At 38.2% G+C, this 26,751-nt stretch overlaps 2 protein-coding genes across 2 annotated transcripts in view; one reads left to right on the plus strand and one right to left on the minus strand.

The window, feature by feature from the left end:
• Positions 1-20,206, plus strand: part of LOC126356154 (integrin alpha-PS2-like) — a 372,087-nt gene extending 351,881 nt beyond the window's left edge. The window contains exons 16-20 of the mRNA XM_050006898.1: positions 1,262-1,437; positions 1,533-1,624; positions 12,951-14,261; positions 18,356-18,586; positions 19,929-20,206. Coding sequence (XP_049862855.1) covers positions 1,262-1,437; positions 1,533-1,624; positions 12,951-14,261; positions 18,356-18,586; positions 19,929-20,003 — 1,885 coding nt within the window. The 3' untranslated portion in view covers positions 20,004-20,206. The remainder of the gene's footprint in view (positions 1-1,261; positions 1,438-1,532; positions 1,625-12,950; positions 14,262-18,355; positions 18,587-19,928) is intronic.
• A 262-nt stretch (positions 20,207-20,468) lies between these two features.
• LOC126356155 (WD repeat-containing protein 75-like) overlaps positions 20,469-26,751 on the minus strand; it is a 209,767-nt gene continuing 203,484 nt past the window's right edge. The window contains exon 15 of the mRNA XM_050006899.1: positions 20,469-21,500. Within this exon, the coding sequence (XP_049862856.1) occupies positions 21,230-21,500 (271 nt within the window). The 3' untranslated portion in view covers positions 20,469-21,229. The remainder of the gene's footprint in view (positions 21,501-26,751) is intronic.

The following is a 26,751-nucleotide window of genomic DNA, read 5'->3' on the forward strand; positions in this document are numbered from 1 at the left end:
TTCCGTCTTACTTTCTGGTGACAGACAGTCACAGACAAATCAGAAACCTTATTTCATCCCTTGCAAAGATTGCCTACATAAGACTGCAACCACTAATTGTATGAATTGTGCCCTTCTGGCAACAGGGATGCATCATATGATGTGCTTTTTGACATACTCATACCCAGCCATCAGCATAACATGTATCATACCTCGACAGCTCAGGTTTACTGTTCCCACAATTGCAACATCAAATGACAGTATTTCTGTACTTATGCTAATCTATGTGGCCTGTGATGCATGATGAGCAGTGGTACATGTTAGAGGTGATGTTGTATAGAGAGAAACTGGTTCTGAAATGTATGGGTATTCACTGTTTATTGCTGCCCAGTATTGAACCAGCTTAATGACTTGCTTACTGTGGCCCATCTATGCGGATAGAACCTCTACAGGGGAAGTTCTGGTAGACTCTAAGTAATTGGGAAGCAAAGGTAGAAAAATCCTCTAGCTTTCAGATGAATTCCCTTTTGGGCTAGAACATCTACACACGTGCACATGCCCCACCACCACATGTGCTGTGCTGTGCTGTGTGTGTGTGTGTGTGTGTGTGTGTGTGTGTGTGTGTGTGTGTGTGTGTGTGAGAGAGAGAGAGAGAGAGAGAGAGAGAGAGAGAGAGAGAGAGAGAGAGAGAGAGAGAGAGAGAGAGGGGGGGGGGGGGGGGGCACGTGAGTGCATACAAGTATGTGTACTCTAGCTCAAAAAAGAATTCGTCTGAAACTGGCAAAGTTTTCAGTCTTGTTTGTGTGTCTGTCAATGACCAAACATCTCTACTACTTATTGAGTTGTTGCCTTTAGTTACAAATTATTTACAGTTAGAATTTGTAGCAGATGACACATCATGTCATCATTGTTGTTTTTACACATTGTAGTTTATTCTTGCAACAAGTTTTGCTTGAAATCATGTGTTTTACGGTATACCCTTTGAATAGCGGCACTTGGAAGAACCAGTACCTACGCAACTTTGGAGACTGAGTATATTACAATCACACACCTACAATGAAATACAGAGGCCTTGTCAATACTTGGCTAGACCCTCAAGCAAACAGCCAGTAAAATGCTTGACAACAATCCAGTTATGTGATGTGATGTGATGTGATATCCTGAACTATTCCATTTCCTTTAGTGACATTATCACTCTCTCCAATGCAAACATTATCTGCAATTCAATTACTCATCAATGAACATATGAAACTTTGTAATTGATGTGATACTTCTATTGCAGAGCATCAAATCCACAAGAATTATATTATAATGCAACAGCCTACAGTGCTGTCAATATAACTCGTGAGTCAGAGATTGGACCCCAGGTGACACATACATACACAATAGTCAATCAAGGACCATCTGACATTGTGGAAGCTGAAGTGTATGTCCTTTGGCCAATGTACACACTTGCAGGTACAATTTGATGCATGTTTTAAATAATATTGTATTTAATGATGCAGTATTAAAATCAAACATTTAACATCAAATAAATTCTCTTATATGTTAAGGTGATCCCTTCTTTTATGTACTGGAGCAACCTGACGTCAGTGGTCCTATTGTCTGCGACAAGCTGGTAGATGCAAATCCTTTTACTTTAAAGGTAAGGAAAACTTCACTGTCAGTTTGTTGTCAAGTTTTATTGTTCCCTCAAAGAATCAAGATTTAACTTTTTGGACTTACAGAACGTACAAGCTACACATATTGAAAAATTAATGTTCCATTTCAGTCTTCTACACGTTACCATTTTCAGAAGTACCCAGCTACCCTTTAACAATGTTCAAATGATTTTGGTAATGTTTCACTACCAACATCATGCTCTAGTACTAAATTCCACAATGAGTTAACTGTTAGCACACTATATATTCTCATGACCACCAATGTTAAATCTTAATTAATTTCTTCATCTTCATTCTCTCTGTGACCTACATTGACTCCCTTAGTTGTCATAGTTCATTTTTCTTCTTGCTATTAATCCATTGTTTGATTCAGTTTTAAGTCTTACCTTTTTCATCATTACTTACAGATTTTTCAGTTCTCATCCATTTGAGTGAAACCACAACTCTAATAGTTTAATTTTTGTTTACTGTTATTCAGCTACTGATCAAATACTTATTTTTTCCACCAGTGTACATACTTGTTGCATCTATATTTCCATCTCATTCATGATGAGTTCTTTTGTATGCACTATTTTTGTTCATTAGCTATCAAGTACCATATTATGTGGGTAAAAATCAAAATATCAGAGAGAAAACCTCTTGTCAAAATTTAAGGAACACTGCTGTATTAACAATTAACAGATCAAACAGAAACATTGTTTGTTCTTTGTGGTCATTTAAAACATACCAACTGATTTGGTAGTATATTAAGACAATATGTGATGATGATGTTCGAATTGTTACAATAGCTATGCTATTTAAAGAATATTAACACAGAGTTCTGAGCGAAATAAAATGTAAATATATAAAAACTACAAGCTCGAGATTCTTTTATAGTTAACACTGTATTACAAAATGTTACATATGCTGATTGGCATCAGCTTAAAACTATATGAAAATATGGATGCTTTTAATCAATTCAGTCATGGTATACTCTGTACGTTGTTTATTTCTGTTACATCACTTCATGAAAATGTACAGATGCTGAATGTAAAGATGATATAAAGTTTCTCATATTTGAAAATGAATTTATAAATATGCTATGATTACTCATACAATATCATGTCTTCTTTACTGAAAAATACCTCCATAAAAAGTTTTGGAAATTAATATGCAGAAAGCACAAATGTTTTATATAGTTATGTTGTCATCTATATTTCTCCCACAAACCATGGACTTCGACACAATGGGATAGCTTATGTGCCATAACAGATAGCTGTAATGTCGACACAACCACATTGGAAGGTTATCTGTGGAGAGGCCAGACTAACTGAAGAGGGACAGCAGCCTGTTCAGTAGTCGCTGTGTTTTAACTATGTCACAGCTGAAAACAAGGAGAAAGTACAAACATTATATTTCCTGAGGACATGTGGCTCTACTCTATGGTTAAATGATGACGGCATCCTCTTGGGCAAAATATTCTGGAGTTAAAATTGTCCCCCATTTGGACCTCTGGGCAGGGACTACTTGGGAGGATTTTGTCATCAGAAAATACAAATGTAACTTTCTAGCAGTAGGACTGTGGACTTAGCTCTTTAATCTGATGGGTAGGTTAGGTAATTTAAAAAGAGATATGGACAGATTGTGCAGAAAAATGATGCAAAACCAAATAAAGGTAATGTAGGAGTAAGATTTTAAAATAGGAATGTGATTGTCGTACTATGAACAGTAAGATGACCACATTATTGTAGCCAAGATAAACAAGAACCCAAGACGCATCACAGTTGCTCTGCAACTAATGAGATCTAAAAATGTGTGATGAGATAAAGGAAATTATTCACCATGTCTTGACAATATAATTTTGATGGGGGATAGGAATTCAGTAGTAGGTGAACATGGAATGGGGTAAAAGAATGAAAAGGGAAGCGATCTGGTAGAATTCTGCACAGTGCACTGTTTAATCATTGGTAAACCTTGTTTTATAAACAGTAAAAGGAACTTGCGCATGTGTAAGACCTGGAGACACCAGAAAATTTACTAACGATAGTTAGACAAATTTAGCAACCAGATTTTAAACTGCAGAGTATTTCCAGGAACAGATGTGGCACCTATCACAATTTATTAGTTATGAAATGCTGCTTGAAGATGAAGAAAATTCAGAATGATTGGATGTTAAGGATGTATGATCTGGATAATGTAAAAGATAGAAAGATTGTTGAGAGTTTAAAAGGGAGCATTAGGCAATAACTGACTGAAGTAGGCAAAAGAAATACAATAGAAGGTCGATGAGTAGAGAGTGATGACAGCAGACAATAACACATCCTTGGATAACAAATGAAATGCCAAATTTAAGTTACAAAATGAAAATATCTTTGGAGAAAAGAGAAGCAGCTGCATGAACTTTCAGAGCTCAGACAGTTCAAAGCAAGTCGGGGAACCTGAAAGGTGGAAGTAATGGAAATGGAAATGGAAATGGAAATGGAAATGAAAGAAGAAATGGATCCTAGTCAAAACAAGATATCTGGAGTGCCTGACGTTCCTAAAGGAATGATTAAAATGCTTGGGAGAACCAGACACAAAACCATACCATCTGCTAAGTAGGATATAAAAGACAGTCAAAATACTCCAAGAAAAGTGTAATAATCCCAATGACAAAGAGGGCATATGCTGTCAGCTGTGTATATTATCAAACCACAATTGATGGTTGCAAAATAGTAACACAACTTATCTACAAAAGAATGAAATGACTGCTGGAAGCTAATACGGGTTGGGAGGGGAGGAGGGGGAGGAGTGATCATTTTGGTGCCACAGAAATGTCAGAAAATTTAAGCAATACTGAACCTACAAGTAACAGAAGAAGGCAGAAGTAAGGGAATAGAAAATGCAGGCTTGAAACATGTTAACATCAAATATAAATTTAAGCGTTAGGGAGCCGTTTCTGAAGCTGTTTGGCAGGGGTATAGCCTCGTATGGAAGTGAAATCTGGATGATAGACAGTTCCCACAAGATTTTGAATTGTAGTCCACTGAAGAATGCTGAAGATTAGATGGTTAGATCAAATAACTAGTGATAAATTACTGACTCAAACAGGGGGAAAAATAAACTTGACCAAAAGAAGGGATTAGGTGATAAGAAAAAATTCTGAAATCCTGAGGAATCGTTGTTGATGTTGTTGTTGTTGTTGTTGTCTTCAGTCCTGAGACTGGTTGGATGCAACTCTCCATGCTACTCTATCCTGTGCAAGCTTCTTCATCTCCCAGTACCTACTGCAACCTACATCCTTCTGAATCTGCTTAGTGTACTCATCTCTTGGTCTCCCTCTACGATTTTTAACCTCCACGCTGCCCTCCAATACTAAATTGGTGATCCCTTGATGCCTCAGAACATGTCCTACCAACCGATCCCTTCTTCTGGTCAAGTTGTGCCACAAACTTCTCTTCTCCCCAATCCTATTCAATACTTCCTCATTAGTTACGTGATCTACCCATCTAATTTCCAGCATTCTTCTGTAGCACCACATTTCGAAAGCTTCTATTCTCTTCTTGCCTAAAGTATTTATCGTCCATGTTTCACTGCCATACATGGCTACACTCCATACAAATACTTTCAGAAACAACTTCCTGACACTTAAATCTATACTCGATGTTAATAAATTTCTCTTCTTCAGAAACCCTTTCCTTGCCATTGCCAGTCTACATTTTATATCCTCTCTACTTCAACCATCATCAATTATTTTGCTCCCCAAATAGCAAAACTCCTTTACTACTTTGAGTGCCTCATTTCCTAATCTAATTCCCTCAGCATCACCCGACTTATTTCGACTATATTCCATTATCCTCATTTTGCTTTTGTTGATGTTCATCATCATGGATGGTTTATTTTAAAAGAGAGAGAGAGAGAGAGAGAGAGAGAGAGAGAGAGAGAGAGAGAGAGAGAGAGAGAGAGAGAGAGAGAGAGAGAGAGAGAGGGGGGGAGGGGATGGGTAAGTGTGAACAGTAAAATTGGAGAGGGAGACAAAGGCTTGGACATAGTAAGCAGATTCAGATGGATGTAAGTTGCTGTAGTTATGCAGAAATGAAGAGACTGCTCAGGAAGAATCTGCATGGAAGTTGCATCAAACCATCTTTGAACTGAAGACCACAACAACCACCTTTATCTCATTAACTAACACACCTCTTTTTAATGTGACATTTCCAACTACACCATATTGTAATGTAATTTTTATATAACAATGCTTTAAATGTTAAATGGAGAAATTCAGCAAAGCATTAAAACACTATTTGTGCATTATCAGTTAAATAGTCAAATATTCTTCACTATATGTTAAACATTAGAATTAAAATAGGGAATTAAAATATGAAATTTATTACTTGAGACAGGGTGCTCATCTACATCTACAATGTGCAAATCATTGTAAAGTGCATAGCAAAAGGCAATTTCCTTATTAAGTTTTCTCCCCTTTTCGTTCACATTTGGAGCACAAAAAATTACTGTTAAAATCCTCTGTGCACACTGCAGTTAGTCTAATGTTATATTTGGGGTCCTTACATATGTGATATTTAGTGGGATGAGGTGTAATGTTGGATTATTCACTTTATACTGCTACTTGAAACTTTGTAAGCAAGGTGGTGCAGGATGGTTGATGACTATCCTCAGGAGCCTGAAAATTCAGTTTTGCCAGCATTTACAGGACTCTCATGTTGCACATCTCTGTTTATGTTCAATAGCTGCTGTTAGCACTATCTGCTATGGTTGAGAAACAGTTGAGAATAGAAGAGAAGAGAGTTCTATAGCAGTTGCATTTGTAGGCTGACTGCATTTTCCCACTATCCTAGAATTGAACCTGCTTTATCTATGACTCAGCCTATGTGATCATTTCATTTTATATCCCTACAAACTGATACAACCTGATCTTTGTATGAGTTGATTGATTCCAACTGAGACTCACAGCGGTTGTAGTCAAATGCTATGAGTTTCACCCATTTTTTGAAGTAAGCAATACAGTGTGTCTCAGGAGGAATGGTTAGCATTTAGGGATGTGACAGGGATGAACATTCAAATCAGAATCCTTGTAAACATTGGCTCTAAAATGCATACCTTAAGAGCTATGAACAGTTGTTCACTAGAAGAGATGTGTTTCACATTGTCCCTAAATTCCAACCATTCCTCCTGGGCCACCCTGTATTACACATCTGAATGTTTAAAGGAAACTGTCAGTCTTTGTACCACTTTAAATCTAATGAATATCTGATTAAATATTTGTGAATCTTTTTTCAGATAGTGTCGTATTATACTCATATATAACTGCATCATCGGCAAAATGTCTGAGGTTACTATTGATACTGTCAGCCAGGTCATTAATACAACATGAACAGGTAGATCCTAATATAGGTCACAGGGGCATGCCTGAAGTTGCCTCTGTATCTGTCTGATACTTTATCCAAGATAAAATGCTGTCTCCTCCCTACCAATAAACCCTCAACCCTGTCACAAACTTAAGTTGGAAATAACAGGGCTGTACTCTCATTAGTATGTATTAATGCGATACAAAGCCAAAAACTTTTCAAAAGTCAAGAAATACTGCATTTACATAACTGTCTTGATCCATGGTGTTTAGGGAGTCATCTGAGGAAAGTACAGTTAGGTCTCCTATGACCAGTGTTTTCCTAACATAAACTTGTTGTCATGGAGGAGGTTACTGTGTTCAAGATAACACACTATGTTTTATCTCAGAATATGTTTCAATGTCCTACAACAACAGATCTCAATGATATTGTATAGTGGTTTTCTGGATCACTTCCAGCTACCATTCTTGTAGACAGTTGTGACCTGTGCTTTCTTCAGGGTGTATAAGTGGACAAAGAAAAAAAATTCCCGGATTTCCCGGTTAAAAATACACTTTCTCCCGGGTGAAAGTACACTTTTTCTATGTTACGTGACAGTATACTCTTCCTCGGCACTGTAAACTCATCAATCCTTTGAATGTTTATTGTTTTATATACCGACATAGAATTTCCCAGCACTTTAGAAAATGAATCTCAGGGGGGAAAAACACCTTTGATGTGCAGCAACATGTACGCTGCATATTTTCGTATTACGAAGGTATAAATTTGAATTCCACCAAACACCGCATGGCACTTTTTGAAGCACTGATTGCGATACGCTTTTGTAAGCGTGATCTCGCCAGCTGATGACAGCATAGGACACGTGATGTAGTCAGCCAATAGCAGTATCACTCTTAAGTATCGAGAACACACAAATAATGAAAGTTAATGGTTTAAATAAACATACATAGCGCTCACATATAATATTGGTCTCGAAGCTTAATAAGCTGGAAGAGAAGCCAAGTTTCCACATACAGGGTGTTACAAAAAGGTACGGCCAAACTTTCAGGAAACATTCCTCACACACAAAGGAAGAAAATGTTATGTGGACATGTGTCTGGAAACGCTTACTTTCGATGTTAGAGCTCATCTTATTACTTCTCTTCAAATCACATTAATCATGGAATGGAAACACACAGCAACAGAACGTCCCAGCGTGACTTCAAACACTTTGTTACAGGAAATGTTCAAAATGTCCTCTGTTAGCGAGGATACATGCATCCACACTCCGTCGCATGGAATCCCTGATGCGCTGATGCAGCCCTGGAGAGGCTCTACGTTTGGTACCAGGGTTGCGTAGACAAGAGCTTTCAAATGCTCCCATAAATGAAAGTCAAGAGGGTTGAGGTCAGGAGAGCGTGGAGGGCATGGAATTGGTCCGCCTTTACCAATCCATCGGTCACCAAATCTGTTGTTGAGAAGCGTTCGAACACTTCGACTGAAATGTGCAGGAGCTCCATTGTGCATGAACCACATGTTGTGCCGTACTTGTAAAGGCACATGTGTTAGCAGCACAGGTAGAGTATCCTGTATGAAATCATGATAACGTGCTCCATTGAGTGTAGGTGGAAGAACATGGGGCCCAATCAAGACAACACCAACAATGCCTGCCCAAACGTTCACAGAAAATCTGTGTTGATGACGTGATTGCACAATTGCGTGCGGATTCTCGTCAGCCCACACATGTTGATTGTGAAAATTTACAATTTGATCACGTTGGAATGAAGCCTCATCCGTAAAGAGAACATTTGCACTGAAATGAGTATTGACAAATTGTTGGATGAACCATTCATAGAAGTGTACCCATGGAGGCCAATCAGCTGCTGATAGTGCCTGCACGCGCTGTACATGGTATGGAAACAACTGGTTCTCCCGTAGCACTTTCCATACAGTGACGTGGTCAACGTTACCTTGTACAGCAACAACTCCTCTGACGCTGACATTAGGGTTATCGTCAACTGCACGAAGAATTGCCTCATCCATTGCAGGTGTCCTCTTCGTTCCAGGTCTTCCCCAGTCGCGAGTCATAGGCTGGAATGTTCCGTGCTCCCTAAGACGCCGATCAATTGCTTCGAATGTCTTCCTGTTGGGACACCTTCGTTCTGGGAATCTGTCTCGATACAAATGTATCGCGCCACGGGTATTGCCCCGTACTAATCCATATATCAAATGGGCATCTGCCAACTCCGCATTTGTAAACATTGCACGTTCGTGATGAACACTAACCTGTTGTTGCTATGTACTGATGTGCTTGATGCTAGTACTGTAGAGCAATGAGTCGCATGTCAACACAAGCACCGAAGTCAACATTACCTTCCTTCAATTGAGCCAACTGGCGGTGAATCGAGGAAGTACAGTACATACTGACGAAACTAAAATGAGCTCTAACATGGAAATTAAGCGTTTCCGGACACATGTCCTCATAACATCTTTTCTTTATTTGTGTGTGCGGAATGTTTCCTGAAAGTTTGGCCGTACCTTTTTGTAACACCCTGTATAATGTTGATCTTTTTTGCGCGTGTTACACTTTAAGATACATCACACAAATGTGCCAGTAAAATTTTTAATATCGACGTAAATGTCTAATGTTCTGGACTCTAAATTCTTCTAAATGGTCGTCCTGAAAGAGTTGTCTTTTAAATGAGAGTGAAACGCTTTGTGATTTAAGAAATTCATCGTACATTCTTGCATGTAGTTCATCTTGCGTATAAGTAAATCTTCTTTGAATGTAGCGCTTTTCAAAACACCATTCGCAATATTTTCCCCTGACCTGTTAGACATAGGTTTCGTTCAGCAGTTGCAACAGAGCGCCAGATAATAGGCGTCATCGCGCTTGCGCAGCTACGATGACTCAGGAAGCCCTTATGTTCGTAAGTGTAAAACATTAAAAGATCTTACATTGTGTCATAAAAGAAACAAGACAAAAGAGGATACTTCAAAAGTGTAGGAATTTCATGAACCATACTAAAATGCACAATTAGGCTTCAAATGCGCAATCACATGTAAATTTTCTTGGAGTACCAGTACTATATTATCTTATGTTTGGTTCAATGTGGCATAATGCCATACGTGCACTTGAAATGCCGTGAAAAGTTGAAACTAGCCAATAGCATGAAATCAAACACTTCGTTTCTAATAAATTGACTGTCTCAGCAGAAAAGATTAATAAATATCGGCAAAAATAACTTAATTGTTCTGTAAGGCGATTAATGCTTGACTGTCAGAAAGGTGGAAATAAAATCTGAAACTAAAAACATATTTTAGCCTTCCATAATTATGTGAACTGTTTTAATTAATTTGATAGCTCACGGCCACAAAAATCCATTTTGTTATCATTTAACATGAGAGCAATAAACGAAGAGGAAACAACAAAATCACTGAACGTAAACACAGGTCACGTGGAGACGACCCACTTCCCCACCACAACTCAGACTGCTCTGTGCATCAGCCCCAGATTTACTATATTTCCAAATCGGGGGCAATATTAAGCAGTGGCGCTCAGCCACACTTCTGTAACCATAAGCGGGAGAAGGTACTACTCATACGCGACCCAACAGCGAATGTGCAATATCCCGCCCGCAACTGCTCAAACGAATCTAATTTAAACAGTCAAGTCACGCTTATCGGAGGCAATTTGCTGTTGTAAAGCATTGCAGAGTCTTCCTACAGCGTTTGACAGACTTTGCTGTTCGTAGACGTTTGAATGAGCACTGTTTTGTTGTTGTATACGGCGCATTTCCAATGCAACTTTTTTATTTTCGTTTTTTTTTTTTTTTTTTTCCCCCCTCTCGTTCATGTTTCGTTGCTGCACCATTATTCTGCAGCAGCGGGATACAGTAATGTTCTTTGTTAGAATATTGGTTCTTACCAGTCAAAATCACAAAAATTTAACTGAAAACTAAAACAAGCAACAATTCCCGGGTTTTCTCCCAGATGAAAAAATTCCCGGGTTTTTCCAGGATCTCCCGGGTCGTATACACCCTATTCTTCCAGTCACTGCATAGTATTTTGTTCTAGGGTCTACGGTTTCTTAATGTTTAAAAAGGAGATAACTCAGCTAAAAACCATATTATATGAAATTTACAGAGGTGAGAGTGTTAAACTGGAGCAGTCCTCTGGATCATTTTTGGAAAGGAAATTTGAAAATGGAGCTCAGAATTTGTTTTTGCTCTGCTATCCTCAATTTTGGTTTCTGTGTCATCCACATATGTCTAGACACTAACTATGATGCCACTGTCAGCTTTGACATAAGATTATAATTTCTTTGTGTTTTGTAGGAAGCATTTTACTTTTGCTGTGGCAATCATTAAAGATTTCATGTATTGGACTTTTGATTGTCAAACACGTTTCATTTGACATTTTTCTATCTATAGCTCAATGTTATGTTTTACATAACTGTGCAGTAGCCACTGTGTACAGAAACTTGTAAAGAAACAGACTGTTTATCAAGCAGGTCTCTCCCAAAAGGAACTGTTCTATAGTCCTCAGTCAGCAATTTTTTTAACTGTGTTCATCAGTTGTTCTGTTGGTTCACAGTAGAGTAATTCATACATTTTGAACAAAATACACAACACTTGTGCAATGTTCTATAATACTTTTATTTGTTTAGTTATAGTTTAAAGTCTTTGATCTCTTAAAATTCACAGCCACACAGATTTTTTTTTTTTTTTTTTTTTTTTTTTTTTTTTTTTTTTTTTTTTTACCCAATGATGGGCCAACAGCCAAAACTCAGTTAGTTAAATAATAAATATTGTGGAATATTAAACAGGTGTCATGTATTTTTCATTCATAAAGCATCCTTTTAATCTTGAGCCACAGTTCCTCTACATGCTTCTGTCTACCTTGAGATATGATCCTACTGCCAGTTAACTTTGTGAACTGAAGATTTAAATCTTTCTGCTTGTATTTGTTGCCCTTTGTATTTTGGTAATCACTGTTGCTACAGTAACCTCATGGTCAGTGATACTGGTTTAAGGGTGGACACCCTCAAAGAAGACAGCTCTATTTGTTACCAACAGATCTATTATATTTCCACCATAAGTGTGATACTGAACTATATGCTCCATTTAGCTTTCAGAGAAAGCATTTGGTATTATTTTGTAACATGTCTTGCCACATCAACCACTTCAAAAACTGTAATTATTCTATCATTTGTTGGAAGGCTCAAGTCTCTTCTAGTTATGATTGGGGAACATATGTATTATCAAAGAGAGGTTTCCTCTAAAACTTTTGGTTACACCTGGGGACGAGTCTGGTAGTTGATTATAAGTTTCCAACTACTCAATCTTACCTGGAGCCCCAATTTCTATTGCAGTGGATTTGGGTTTATTGTCTACTGTAAAGAATGCACTATTTATCCCCCCCCCCCCCCCCCACACACACACAAAAAACCTCACTGTTGTCAGTTTCACTTTTTAACCAGATTTTTTGTATGTAGTATTCTGAGCAGAATTCTAGCAGATGGCATCCATTTTTATTCTCCCCTCCCCATATTCACTTAACATTAAACTCTAATCCTCCTCAACAATGAACTTTTATGAGTGCTTCGGCAGTAGATAAGTAGGATAGTCTCAATATCCTTTTTTTTCTGGTCTGAGTGACCTGCCCTTCCTTTTTAACCTTCCCCAATTTTTACTTTTTGTAAGTGTCTTATCACAGTACTGCATTTTTCTCTTCTTGAAGCTAGCACTCATCAACAATCCTGACTCATGATTTATTAAAGTTAAACTTAGTTAGGAAAGATTTAAGAGTGCAAACTGAAATATTCAGAATACTGGAAGATAAATCACAGTTACACAGTTTCAAATTTCTATCATTTTTATAAGTCCAAGACTATGGTCACGAATATGCAAATTGTGTGTCATGTAGATCTTTAACATTCTCTCTAAGAGCATTTAATATGGTTAAATAACTAAAATGTGCTATTTTATTTTATTTGTTTGTGCAGATTGAACAGAGAGGAAAAGGTCTGGAGGGATCAATCTACTCTACTCAGCAAGGAAACATAGATGCAGGAGGAAGTTCTGTATCAAAAACTACATCAGAAGTAACAGTTGGCGGCAGATCTACAATCACTGAAACACGCCGTGTAACATCTAGTAACACTACATATCACCAAGTAGCAGGTGCAGACACAACACATGTAGAACACAAAGCAGAGGGTGGAATTTTCTCAGAAGATAAATTGTCAACAGGGCAATCGTCATCGACTGTAAGTGAAGGAGGTGATCTAACATATAAACAGCAGTTCGAAAAGGGACACGGCGGTGGTGAAGGATACAATATTACTTATTATTATGGACCAGACAACGAAACTAGCACAGGAAGAAGGATATATACTTACCGAAACTATACAGTTACTTGGGATGAAAGTGGAAAGCCTACACGACATTATAGCAACTACAGCTTTTCTACTTCCGAGGACAGTGAACGAGCTTTTGGTCTTGTGGAAACAGGTGCTATGGGTGTTGGAATCAATAAATCAGTTGAAAGTTATGAGTCATCACAAGTACATCATCGTCCATCTCCTAATACATCTCAGTTCAGTAGTACTGCACATGTGGTGACTGATCACGGTATTGTGCAGCCCGTTGCAAAAGAAGGTGGCATTCGTTTTGTACCTGCTCCTGGTTTTGGAGGTGAAGAGACTTCGGATACCTTACATGTTGAAGAACACCTCTTCCCTGGATCTGTCACTTCTGATGGTCAGTTGAAACATTATTGGATTTCAGGCGAACCAAACACTGTTAGTCAGTCAGGGACACACAGGACACTGAACGACATTAGCAGAGGCACTGCCTCACAGCATCATTCATCAGGTTCAGCACAGAGTGCACATTCCCACCTTGCCAGCAGTACTGAGGATACTGGAAGTGGTGTCAGAAAATATAGTTCTCAACAATGGAGTCATAGCCAGTCTTATCCCAGTGCCACAGAAGAGAGGCATTATGAAAGTGTGGATGGAGAAACAGAATATGAGTATGAGGAGGAAGATGAGTACTATGAAGAAACAGATAGCATGAATGCTGATAATTCTAGGCATTCAGCCAATTTGCAGCAATCCAAAGAGAAAACAGATAAATTTAAGCTTTACAATAGATTCAGAAGGGATGTTGCAACCGACAATGACTTTCAACAACTGATCCAGTGCAATTCTACAAAATGTATTCGTCTCAAATGTGTTGTTAAGAAATTTATCAAAGATCAGGAAATAAACATTCAGATACGTTCACGAGCATGGGTGCAAACACTTAAAAAGGTAAGGATAATGTGAAACTGCTATGTCTTTGTAACCATAATCAGTTGTAACTCTACAACTACAAACTCTGAATGTTCGAAAAGATTAGGTTATCTTGTTAATTACTTACTAGAATAACTATTTAGCTTATTAATCAGTGTGTATCACTATATGGAGGAAAGAATTGAAGCAAATTCATTATTCATTTTTTTCTTAGCCACTGGAAATGATGAAAATGTTCAGGCAAAAATGACATAGGTCAGGTGTACTTTTTCCAATATTTCAGTCAGAAAATATCTGTATCCATGTTAAGTTGACCAATCTGATATTAAATACATTGTTAGGCACTTAGAATTCAGTTATAAAATTCCTTATTCCCATTCTCCCCTACTCAAAAATTAAATTACAGCATGAATATTCTTTTCCTTCTCTCTCACACACCATGGCAGTACAGAAGGAAAGCACAAAAATTTTGCTAATCTCACATGATGGACATTGATCCCTTGGTTCAGAGAAAACTGTTCAATCCACTGGAGGACGTCATTATAGCTTTCCAAGCTGGAAATAAACAGTTCCAGGATCTTCTTTTTTGATGAACAGCCATCAAGTCCAGCTAACAGCAAGCCTCATTGGTCTTTGTGTTTTTTTGAGGCTCTGTCAAAGTCGAAGCAGTTTAGTCCTGATATTTATAAACTTGCAGGATAAAAGGCACTATTAGCAACAAGATAAAAATATAATAAAATCAAATCAATAAAATCAATCAAAATCAACCTGTTGATGAGTCCGATATTCATGGCTCCAAAATGCAGGAGAACATCTGTTTTTGACCTATGCCAAATTGCCTCTCACGTCACACACACAAGTTATACCTAGATAACAGACAACTGTAATAAATACTGCTGTAAATTTGGGGAGTGCAAAAACCAGCTATAAGTCTTAAAGACTTAAACATCATTGCCTGGCAGAGTGCTGCTTATAAAGCCAGATTCATTTTTTCTATTTCTCTTTCCCATTTCCCACTGAACTGAAGGCTGGGACATCAATTTCACAAAACACAAAAATCTAAGTAGCAAAAAAAAAAAAAAAAAAAAAAAAAAAAAAGAAAGAAAAAAAAAGAAAGAGAGAGAGAGAGAGAGAGAGAGAGAGAGAGAGAGAGAGAGAGAGAGAGAGAGAGAGAGAGAGAGAAATTGCAGGTATCTAAATGTTTCATACACAAGTTAGCAGTAATGGTGTGGCCCTTAGATCTCTATGGCATGCAGTTACCCACTAATGTCAGTACAGTGATTACCAGAGAAGGTATTAAGATAATAAATAAATAAATAAATATAAATGCTAATTGCTCAATTTTGTTACTTAGATCAATTAGCTTTTGCACTCTATAAATATGAAACTATTCTATAAAGCAATGCCAGCAAATTCAATAAAATTGTTAGTAGTTGCTTTAATAAGTAAGGCTATCGGATAAGATCATAATACAGTAATGAACATTGTCTATGGAGAAAGTACCCTGCCTGTGAGAAATAAATATGGCACCCAACATCAAAGCTATCTGTAATTTAAGAATCATAATTATAAAGAATGAATCATTGCTTGCTAAAAGCTAATAACATGTCATTCCACTCTAGCCTCAACCATTTCCACAGGTACATGCTTTCTGTTGGTACTTTGCTCCCCTTTACTTCCCCATATTGCTCTGTTATTTTTTAACTAATGCATATAAACTATGTTTACCCAATGGGACTCAACCTCAAGTGAATACCAAGGTTTCTTTTGTAAATAAGAATCATAGTACTAAGTATTCTGTTGTAAATAAGAATCATGGTTTACAATGAAGCCATTAACTCCCTTGCAACATTTTAAAATATCAGCTTTTTAAGTTCACTACAAATGCTTCAACTAAATATGTGACATTTATTTCAGAATGCCTTTATTCACAATTCAGACTGATTTATGGTGTAACATAACACAAAAATTGTTTACATCTTCTAACCTTGCAGAATATATTTCACAATAAATTTAAATAATGTACCTACAGTTTTCAGTAAAGAGATTCAGAATGACATTTCAGCAGCAAATTTATCAATTTTTACAAAGTAGAGTAACAACTTACAGCACAGTTACACTATTTTGATGTGCTTTGATTTTCTTGCACTGGACTGGACTCTTCATATTTCCTGTGCCTTATATTTTATATTTTTATTTACAAAGGAAAGTAACTAGAAGACACAACCATTAAAACTCTATCTAATGGAGGATGAGTGTGGGTTTCATAAAAATGTAGGAACACGTGAAGAAATACTGACATTAAGACTTATCTTAAATGACAGACTGAAGAAATTCAAACCCTATTTATAACAGTAATTGCATTTAGCCATAATGTGGCATATACACAACAGAACTATGATGTAATAATCATATGATTGCCAGACAAATCTGACTGTTGTCAGCAGCACTGCCACAATGGCTTTTGACATTTAGTTGGTGATAGTTATTAATGCACGGTATACAGTGCTGATCGAAATTCGTCATCAGCTGTGTCAGGTGCATGGACCAAAGGACCTGAACAAACTGATGGTGTGATGCTGGTGCCCACAATTTTCCAAGGACATCTAAGTGTCCATATTGAAGTGGGCCATGGACGATTGTTCCTCATGAACGTCAGCCTTATGGAGTTTGTATGGCAGCACATTGTGGAGAACTATCATTGTGTGATTATGGATTTCAGCAGCTATTTTCCATAGACAATGTGGTCCTTCTTGCATGAAACGATGACTAAGCATCTATAGTTTAAGAAAGTGTGTGCCAGATGGGTGACAAAAACTGTGAGACCAAAACACAAAATGAGTTACTTACGAGCAGCATTGATATATCTTGCTCAGATCATCATGTGCAATGAGATATGGGTTGCTCTTTATACCCCAAAACTAAGCAGCAATCAATACATTGGCATCACAGTGATGGCGAAGAAGTAGTTCAAACTGTGTCTGTGCAAAGAGTAATGTGTATGATGTTCTGGGACAGGAACAGCATTCTATTTGTTGACTTTCTGCCCATAGATGAAACAATGAACACTGATTGTTACTTTGAAACACAGTGAAAATTGTGCTTGCCCATGACACTGTTCATCCACAGAAAGCTTGGCATATAACAACTGCTCTCAAGGAGCAGTTTGAACATCCACTGTACAGTCCTGCTCTTGCTCCCAGCAATTTACATCTTCTCTTGCACCTCAAGAAATTCCTCTACTCCAATCACCATTTTGACAATGATGGAGAACTGCTGAAGACTCCAGCACAGGAATACAAACTGAGCCCATGATATGACAAGTGTCTCAGTTCTGATGGTTATTATGTTGAAAAATTAACTCAAACATTGTTGCATCTGTTGGAAATAAAGGTTTTGATGTAACTATGTGTTACCTTATTTATTTTTAAATAGGGAACTTGCGACCTTTATAAAAGACAAGGAGCAAAAGACTGTCTGCAATTTGTACCAATACCAGACTGTGGTTATAACACTTGAAGGACATGAAAGGGACTAAAACAGGGTTGTAGCCTATTCTCCTGTTATTCAATGTGTACATAGAGCACACAGCAGAGAAGGAAACCAAGAAGAAAACTGGAAAAGGAATTAGCACTACTACTACTACTACTACTACTACTACTACTACTACTACTACTAGTAGTAGTAGCAGTAGTAGTTTAAGCACCGACAGTTGTTTCATCTCTTTTAGTAAAACATATCACTTCAGTATTAGCAATTTTTCTCACTGTCAGTCTCCATTTTACAATATTTCTCTATTTATTACATCCTAGTTTTGGTATTTACATCATTCTACATACATACAAACAAGCAACTGTACGTTCTGTGGTGGAGGGTACCATGTAATGCATGGGACTTTATGATTACTAGAAAGAAATCGTGCAATGCAGAATGTAGGGCAAGAAAATCAATAGCATGAAAAATGTAACAAAGTTTGGCCAGTTAATTTAAGACTCCTTATAGCAAGGAGGAAATGCAATATGATTTCAAGACTATTGTGGTGAGCCAGACTGACAAGCAAGATGATTTTTGTTATTCTTAAATAACATGTTGGCAATTTATTTTGGTTATAGGTTGCCTCTAATAAGCCACTTCGGGTGTCATCACTCTTGGCGATGCAGGTGACACAACTGCCTTATATTGGAAAGCCTTATTACCCAGTTATTAGAAGTGAGGAAGTTTTCACAGATGCCATCTCAACAGACGTGCCTGTAAAGCCTGATATTGTCCCTTTATGGGTTGTTGTTCTCTCTGCATGTGCAGGAGTGCTGATACTTTTGTTATTAGTACTGCTGCTGTGGAAGGTAAGTAACAATAAAAGAAGTTGAAATGGGAAAATTTTAAAACTAAAGTCATTAATTGTAAGAGTGCAGAAAGAAGAGGCTCTGAGCAGCAGTCAGACACAAAATAGAGGTTGGCTTGAACACACACACACACACACACACACACACACACACACACACACACACACACACACACACACACACACACACCTACTCTGTCCTGTAAGTAGTGATCCAGCTTCACAGCCTCTGTAGCTAAGTGGTCACGGCACCTGACTACCATTTGGAGGATCTGATTTCCAGTAGTGTCATGGATTTATTGCTGGGAAGATTGTAATGATGTACACTCAGCCTTGTGATGCCACAAAGGAGGTGCTAGAGTGAGAAGTAGCAGTTTGAAAGTCTGGGAAACTGACGAAAGCCAGGAGAGTGTTGTCTGACCTCATACCCCTCCATACTGCCTGCGAATGACATAATTGGCAACAGATACTGGCTACCAGTGCTGAAAGGCCTATTAGGGCAAATATGTAGAGCTTTGTTTTTATTATCCAAAAATTACTAAAGGTGTCATCAAGATAGAGGTTGGCTTGAACACTACAATCCTTTACTTATTGTGGCTCCACTGAAAGTGAAATGTAAATTCTTTCCAACAATCCATAAACTGCTTCACACAGCCTGTTAAACAGAACCCTACTGGCTGACAGACAAAACTTGTAGTGTTTGGTGCTGTGTTAAATGTCAGAAAACATGCAAGGGCTGGGATTAAATTCTAAACTTTGGATTTGCTGTTTCAGACTGACCTACTTAAAATACAATAATAACAAATACAGAGTATTAATCTTTTAGAGGTAACACTATATTAGCAACACAAGTCATATTAGGTTTGACATTTTATACAGGAATATATTCCTTTGATTGTCATTACTCTACATTGTGGACATTGTTCTCAATGATAAACCTTGCCACAGCAAATGCTATATAAGAGTCTGAGATGTACTTTTAACGTGATACAATATTGTGATGTACACCTGCTGTCTGAACACTTACTGTCCTGGACAGAAATAAGTGTATTATTTATTTGTGAAGAAAAGAAAGAATTCACATTTTAAAAATTTTGCTTTGCAGCCTCTTTCTGCAGACAGTATTGTTCTTTCAGTCACATGTCAAACATTAATCTTCCAATATTTGTAAGGTCCACTTAATATGATTGTGTCAACAATTTCTTTTGACTTTTAAATGATCAGTTTTGATGAATAATTTGCCTATCCATTTAAATGTGTATACAATGAAAATTGCATTTAATATATTCTTCAAACAAAATTGTTATGATGTCAAAGTGTAAAGCATTTTCTCTCTCTTCCAGTGTGGATTCTTCAAGAGGAACAGACCATCTGATGCAGCAGAAAAAGAGCCTTTAAATCGCAATGGCAGTTACTGAAGACTGTGAATGAAAGATTAATGGGAAACTGCTGTGTGCAAGTTCACTAAGACTGAATAATTAGCACATAATATCAATGAATTACAGCTCTCTCTGTACTTGTAATCTGTACAATTTTGTGGACTGAATGTAAAATTTGTGGACTCAACATGAAAACTTAAATGTCACAATTGAATCTACTAATAATGTTAAGTGTGTGTGTGTGTGAAGAAAATAGGGGAGAGAGGGAGATACATGAGGAAGGTGGTGTGTCACACATTTCCAATATGGATTATCATATTGAAATTTACTTGATGGTTTCTTTGTCTCTAGCACAATGAAACTAAGTATGGTGAGCAGCTACATTATCGACATCTACAAAACACGATGTATAATTTTTGCTTGTGCCAAAATTTTTGCATATAATTATTTTTTATTAAGTGTGTGTGTGTGTGTGTGTGTGTGTGTGTGTGTGTGTGTGTGTGTGTGTGTGTGTGTGTGTGTGTGTGTCTCACAAATAATTTTTTAATAATGTAAAAATGTATGTAAGAAATATTTTATTACAAACAATAAGTTTTGTACAGAGTGTATCACATTTTTCTCATGTATTATTTATTATTTTAAAAGTAATAATTTTATTTATAATTTCTGACTTACATAATGTATATTGTAAGAATTTTTTTACATATTTGTACAGCTATAAAACTATACATTTGCTTTCACTGCCACTAAAAGGAAGCGCTGTCACATAATTTTCCATATGAAATTACTACCCCCCCCCCCCCCCTTTTATGTAGTCAAAAAGGTGTCTTGAAACTCATATAAATGGGTCAGTGAGTTGGTCTGAAAACAGAAATTTCACATGACCTGCAGTAAGAAACAGTCAAATACTTTAGGCTTGTTGAGGTTTCAGAGAGTTTGACATCAACACACTGTCCTGTATAGCACTTTTCATAACTGCTGTAGTCATGCCATGAGCTTTGTACTTACAAAATGCAGGTTACTGTATATAAACTATGTTCACTTTTCTATTATACATATATAAATAATATGTCTTGTCTTCAAATCAACTTTGAAAGAAAAGTCTCTCAGTGCTATTTAGTTTTGGTCCCTTGCAAAAACCATACTGAACAGGCACAGAAAAGTTTCCTTGTTACTGTTATTTTTTGTGATATTAAAATTCTCAAGTCAACATAAACAATGAAAGTTTTTAATTTTTTACAGAACATTTTGAAAGATGTGTACATTTACTCTGTTTTTGGGCTGGGTTTCTCAGGTAAGAGTGCAAAAGACCAGTTAACATTTTCATGGAGAATACTTTCCAATTTTGCTTCTATATCAGCAAGAGCCACCTTTTGTGATTTGACTTTTGGTGTTTTTTGCTGAAGGTCCAATTTACTATCACTTTTCATAGGAGGTACTGCTTTCACTACAGATGTTTCACTATCATCAGTCTCCATTCCTGAGTCCTCTGCTTCCATCTCATCATCATTTCTTTCCATGCTACTATCTTCTTTCCTGCAGAATAACAGTCATTTTAATTTCAAGTTCAAACAATAGAAAATCCAGGATGAAATATTGACAAGGACAATTACTGCTCACCATGTAGCTGAGATGCTGAGTCACAGAGAGGCACAATGAAAAGATTTAAAGTTTCATGAATTTAAGAAAAAAAAATATTGCTGCTGTGATATTTGGATCTAAAATGTAGTCTTAACCTGTACTGGCATTTCACTTCAATATCAAAATTTACCATACTGAATCTGTGTCTGTGTCTATCGTATGTACTTCGGAGGTCTTCACAGAGCAAATTTCAATTAGGAAACAATAATTATGGTATCCAGGTGTCTATGGAGGTAACTGCAGATATTGGGTCTATGGAGTCGAGTGCAGTATTGAATGGGGTTTGAGTGTCTTCAGTTGAGAGACCATGGGAGGCAAGTCCAGCATGTGCTGAGATCTAATGGCAGGAATAAGTCTATAGTCCAGTCAGTAAGCAATGATCTCTGGTGGCAGGCAGTGCTGTTGCTAACTCTCAACTGTGGAGATCAAACAGCTGATAGGGAAAAAAAGTCGCTTGTAGAGCTGTAACAGCAGAGGCATTGCCAAAGAGATGTATACAAAATCCTGGGGCAAATAGATCAGAAAATTCAGAACACACATAATCCAATTTACAATAAGGCACTTAATCTGACACCAGATGCACCACATCCGCAATAGAAAAATCAAAAGCAGCAAAGGCATCCAGCCCAAACAAATTTTCAGTATTAGCCTCATTAACCACCAAGTATGTAACAGAATGGACAACTGACTTGTAAACTCTGCAGGTTGTGAATTGGCTACAAACAGGAATCTGCTAATTACCAATAGATGATCGACACATGCCAACAGTGAGGACCCAGGCCTGGTGTACATCTTTAAGTTCCGTAGGGTAGGGGTTAAAAGGAAGTTACATTCACTGCTCCTGCTACCAACAATGTGTTTGTCCAAATTGACCCATATGGCTTGTTTGTACTTCAGCTACTGCCCCTTGCTCCATGCACCGCAGCTGCATCATCAAACTTAAGAGCGTGTTGACCCACCTTTTGATCCAGGGCCAATGAATGATTGTGTCTCTGACCATGGTGTCCACATAAGACTCCTGAGACTTAGCTGTGACAAACAGATACTTACAACTGAGGCTGTGAAGCTCGGCTGCTCGAGCTCGATACAACAGCTGCAAGTATTTGCGACATTGGTGGAATTCCACACATGAAGTGACATGTGCATGCTTCTGCTGATAGGAGGACAGAAAAGTCACATATTGTCAAAAGAAACAGTGCTGGTTCTTGCAGAGGAGCTAACTGGCATAATAAGTGATTAATATGAGAGGGTTTTCATGACAAGAAAAGAGCCCTACAGATCTCCTTGTTGACCATCCAGAAAAATCACAAAATGTTGGTGAGGCTGCTTGTCATAAGTGTCCCAGACTTCCGTGGATTCATCATAGGTTGGGAACGGCGTCAGGTGAACAACCTGAGGCTGAACTTGGGTTAATGTGCCCAACAACTGTTCCAGCATGGCTGTATGTAACTGCCGTTGTTGCAGAAAGGGCTGAAGTAAAGCCTACGAGGTGTGCAAGTATGAAATGTGGATTTCAGACAGCAGATGTCATACCAATGCAGTTTGTGCTATAAAGATTTTGCGACATTTTGTTGTGTCATCAACAATTGCCAGAAGCACTGAGTGATAAATTGGAAAAATCTGTGCATAGTATTGTAGTGTTGTGTTAAATATCTGAAAATTTATACCAAACAAAGAGCACTCATTGACAGCATTAATTTTTTGTTTTCATTTGAAGAAAACTGCTGCTCAATCATATTGATTACTTTGAGAAGCTTATGGTGAATATGCTCCATCACAAGATACATGTGAATGACTGTTTCGACATTTCAAAAATGGCGATTTTGATGTTGCTGACAAAGAATGTGGGAAACAGAAAAAAAAGGAAGCATTGTTGAACAAAGATAATTCATAAACACAAAAATAGCTTGTCGAGCAATTGGGTGTTAGTCAATAAGCTGTTTCCAGCTGGCTTTGAGAGATGGGAAAGATTAGAAGATCAGTAGGTGGGCATCACACGAGCTGAATGACAGGCAACTGGAAAAGTGCAAACACATGGGAGGTTTTGCTCACTCGGTACAAGGAAGTCATTTTTGCATCATATAGTTGTAGGGGATGAAAAGCGCATTTATTTTGTGAATCCCAAATGCAAAAAATCATGGGTAGACCAAGGTACACTATTCACATTGAATGTAAGACTGAACTGCTTTGGCAGAAAGATGATGCTCTGTGTTTGGTGGGACCCGAGAAGCATGGTCTATTATGAGCTGTTAAAACCCGGGGAAACAGTTAATCCTGAACATTACCAACAACAATTGACCAGTTTGAACTGTTGGCTGCTTTAGAAAGGCCACAATATCGAAGAGGAGCAACATAAAGTCATTTTTCTTCGTGACAATGCTCCTTCACATACGGCAAAACTAGTTCATGACATGTTGGAAGCACTCAGCTGGGATGTTCTTCCCCACGTGGCTTACTCACCAGACATGGCTCCTTCCAATTACCATTTGTTTGCATCAAGGGGTCACACACTTTCTGAGCACCACTTTGGTTCATACAAAGATGTGAAAAAATGGCTCCATGAATAATTTGCACCAATAGCGGAAAATTCTTACTGGTGTGGTATTCAAAAATTGCCAGGAAAATGTATAACAAACGATAGAACATACTTTGAATAAAGCACTATTTATCATTCTGCTTAATTTAACATGGTTTTTATAGACAAAAAAAATCCATATTTCATACTTGTAAATCTGGTATATAGAGAAGCCAAATAGCAGGAAATCGCAGAAACCGAAACACATGAAAATTCAACTCTTGTTGTTGCCACTTGTGCTCTAACTAGGAACACAAGGAAACACATGGCAATAAAATAAATACAATTTATTGGGTCATGAAGTGCAAGCAACACAAATACAGTTAAGGTAGTTACACTCTCAAACACATTAACAACTGAGGGAGCTGAGGTCCATGCTTGTCCCTATAAATACACAATCCACGTCAGCATCGGTGTCACTAGCATAGTGCTGTGCATGCATGGTGGGCCAGGTGATGGCAGGCAGTAGCTCGGCTGCCACTGCAGCCACCTCGGGCAGTTAGAGGTGTGCCATATGAATGTTGGTGTGCACTATGCGTACCATTGTGGCCCCACTTATGTCCACTTGGGTGGCAAGTTTAGGTGTGAAGATATTCATTTATATCAATAATATAGGGAGTGACTGTTGCTGCATCAATAATGCAGGAAGATACTTGTAGCAGCTGCTGTTGCAAGCCAGTGTCACGTCTATTTTCTTGTGTGAACTTTTTCCAACCTGTGTCTTGACCTGACATGCTCTTGGTTTAATGCTAGAATCGCTCTCTGTAGCATGATCCTTGTAAATACTAACATCAAAAAAAGTTTTGCATCACCCTGGTTCCTGGAACTCCTGAAGAGAGACAAAGACTGTGGATACTCTGTCACAGACACAGTCCCTTTGACTGTTCAGAGATGTCACTAAACCAGCCCAAAGATGTAAACAACCATGCATGGACAACGTCTATTAGATGGAGGGGGTCCGACAGCCGATCAGTTCCAGTTATTCCACCAAGAAGGATGTACATGGCTATGTTGTCTGTAGTTCAACCATGACTAGACGGTCAATATTGTGGTTCAATCGTGTGCCAGAAAGGGCTCTCAACAAGGGAACTGTCTACGTGTCTCGGAGTGAAAAAAGCGATGTTGTTTGGACATGGAGGAGATGCAGACAGGCAGGAACTGTCGACGACACGCCTCAACAGACTGCCCAAGGGCTACTACTTCTGTGGATGACTGCTACATATGGATTATGACTCAAAGGAACCCTGACAGGAATGCCACCATGTTGAATAATGCTTTTTGTCCAGCCACAGGACATCGTGTTACAACTCAAACCGTGTGCAACAGGCTGCATGATGCGCAACTTCACTCCCGACATCCATGGCAAGGTATGTCTTTGCAACCACTACACCATGCAGCACAGTACAGATGGGAACAACAACATGCCGAATGAACCTCTCAGGACTGGCATCACGTTCTCTTCACCGATGAGTGTCGCATATGCTTTCAACCAGACAATCGTCGGAGACATATTTGGAGGCAGCCCAGTCAGTCTGAATGCCTTAGACACACTGTCCACAGTATGCAGCAAGTGTGCTGTTTTGACGTGGCATTAGGTGAGGGCAATGTATGCCGCTGGTTTCATGGAAGGTGCCGTAATGGCTGTACAATATGTGAATGCCATCCTCCGAGTGATAGTGCAACTATATTGGCAGCATATTGGCGAGGCATTTGTCTCCATGGACGACAATTCGCATCCCCATTGTGCACATCTTGTGAATGACTTCCTTCAGGTTAACAACATTGCTCGACTAGAGTGGCCAGCATGATCTCCCGATGTGAACCCTATCAAACATACCTGAGATAGATTGAAAAGGGCTGTTTATGGATGACGTGACCCACCAACCACTCTGAGGGATCTACACCAAGTCACTGTTGAGGAGTGGGACAATCTGGAATAACAGTGCCTTGATGAACTTGTGGATAGTATGCCACAATGAATACTGGCACGCATCAATGCAAGAAGGCATGCTACTGGATATTGCAGGTATCGGTGTGTACAGCAATCTGGACCACCACCTCTGAAGATCTCGCTGTCTGATGGTACAACACGCAATGTGTGGTTTTTATGAGCAATAAAAATAGCGGAAATGATGTTGATGTTGATCTCTATTCCAATTTTCCGTACAGGTTCCGGAACTTTCGGTTCAAATGGTTCAAATGGCTCTGAGCACTATGGGACTTAACATCTGTGGTCATGAGTCCCCTAGAACTTAGAACTACTTAAACCTAACTAACCTAAGGACATCACACAACACCCAGCCATCGCGAGGCAGAGAAAATCCCTGACCCCGCCGGGAATTGAACCCGGGCGTGGGAAGCGAGAACACTGCCGCACGACCATGAGATAGTGGGCGGAACTTTCGGAACTGAGGCGATGCAAAGCTTTTTTTTTTTTTTTTTTATGTGTGTATTTGTAAGAAAGTTATTTGCACTTAAGAATTTCTTTAGTTATATCAAACTGTGTGATGAAAATGTATTAATAAAAATAAAAAGTCTAGCTCTACTACAGTGTTTCTGTTGTCAGTCAAG

This window comes from Schistocerca gregaria, chromosome 3, assembly GCF_023897955.1.
Source record: "Schistocerca gregaria isolate iqSchGreg1 chromosome 3, iqSchGreg1.2, whole genome shotgun sequence".
Classification (NCBI taxonomy): domain Eukaryota; kingdom Metazoa; phylum Arthropoda; class Insecta; order Orthoptera; family Acrididae; genus Schistocerca; species Schistocerca gregaria.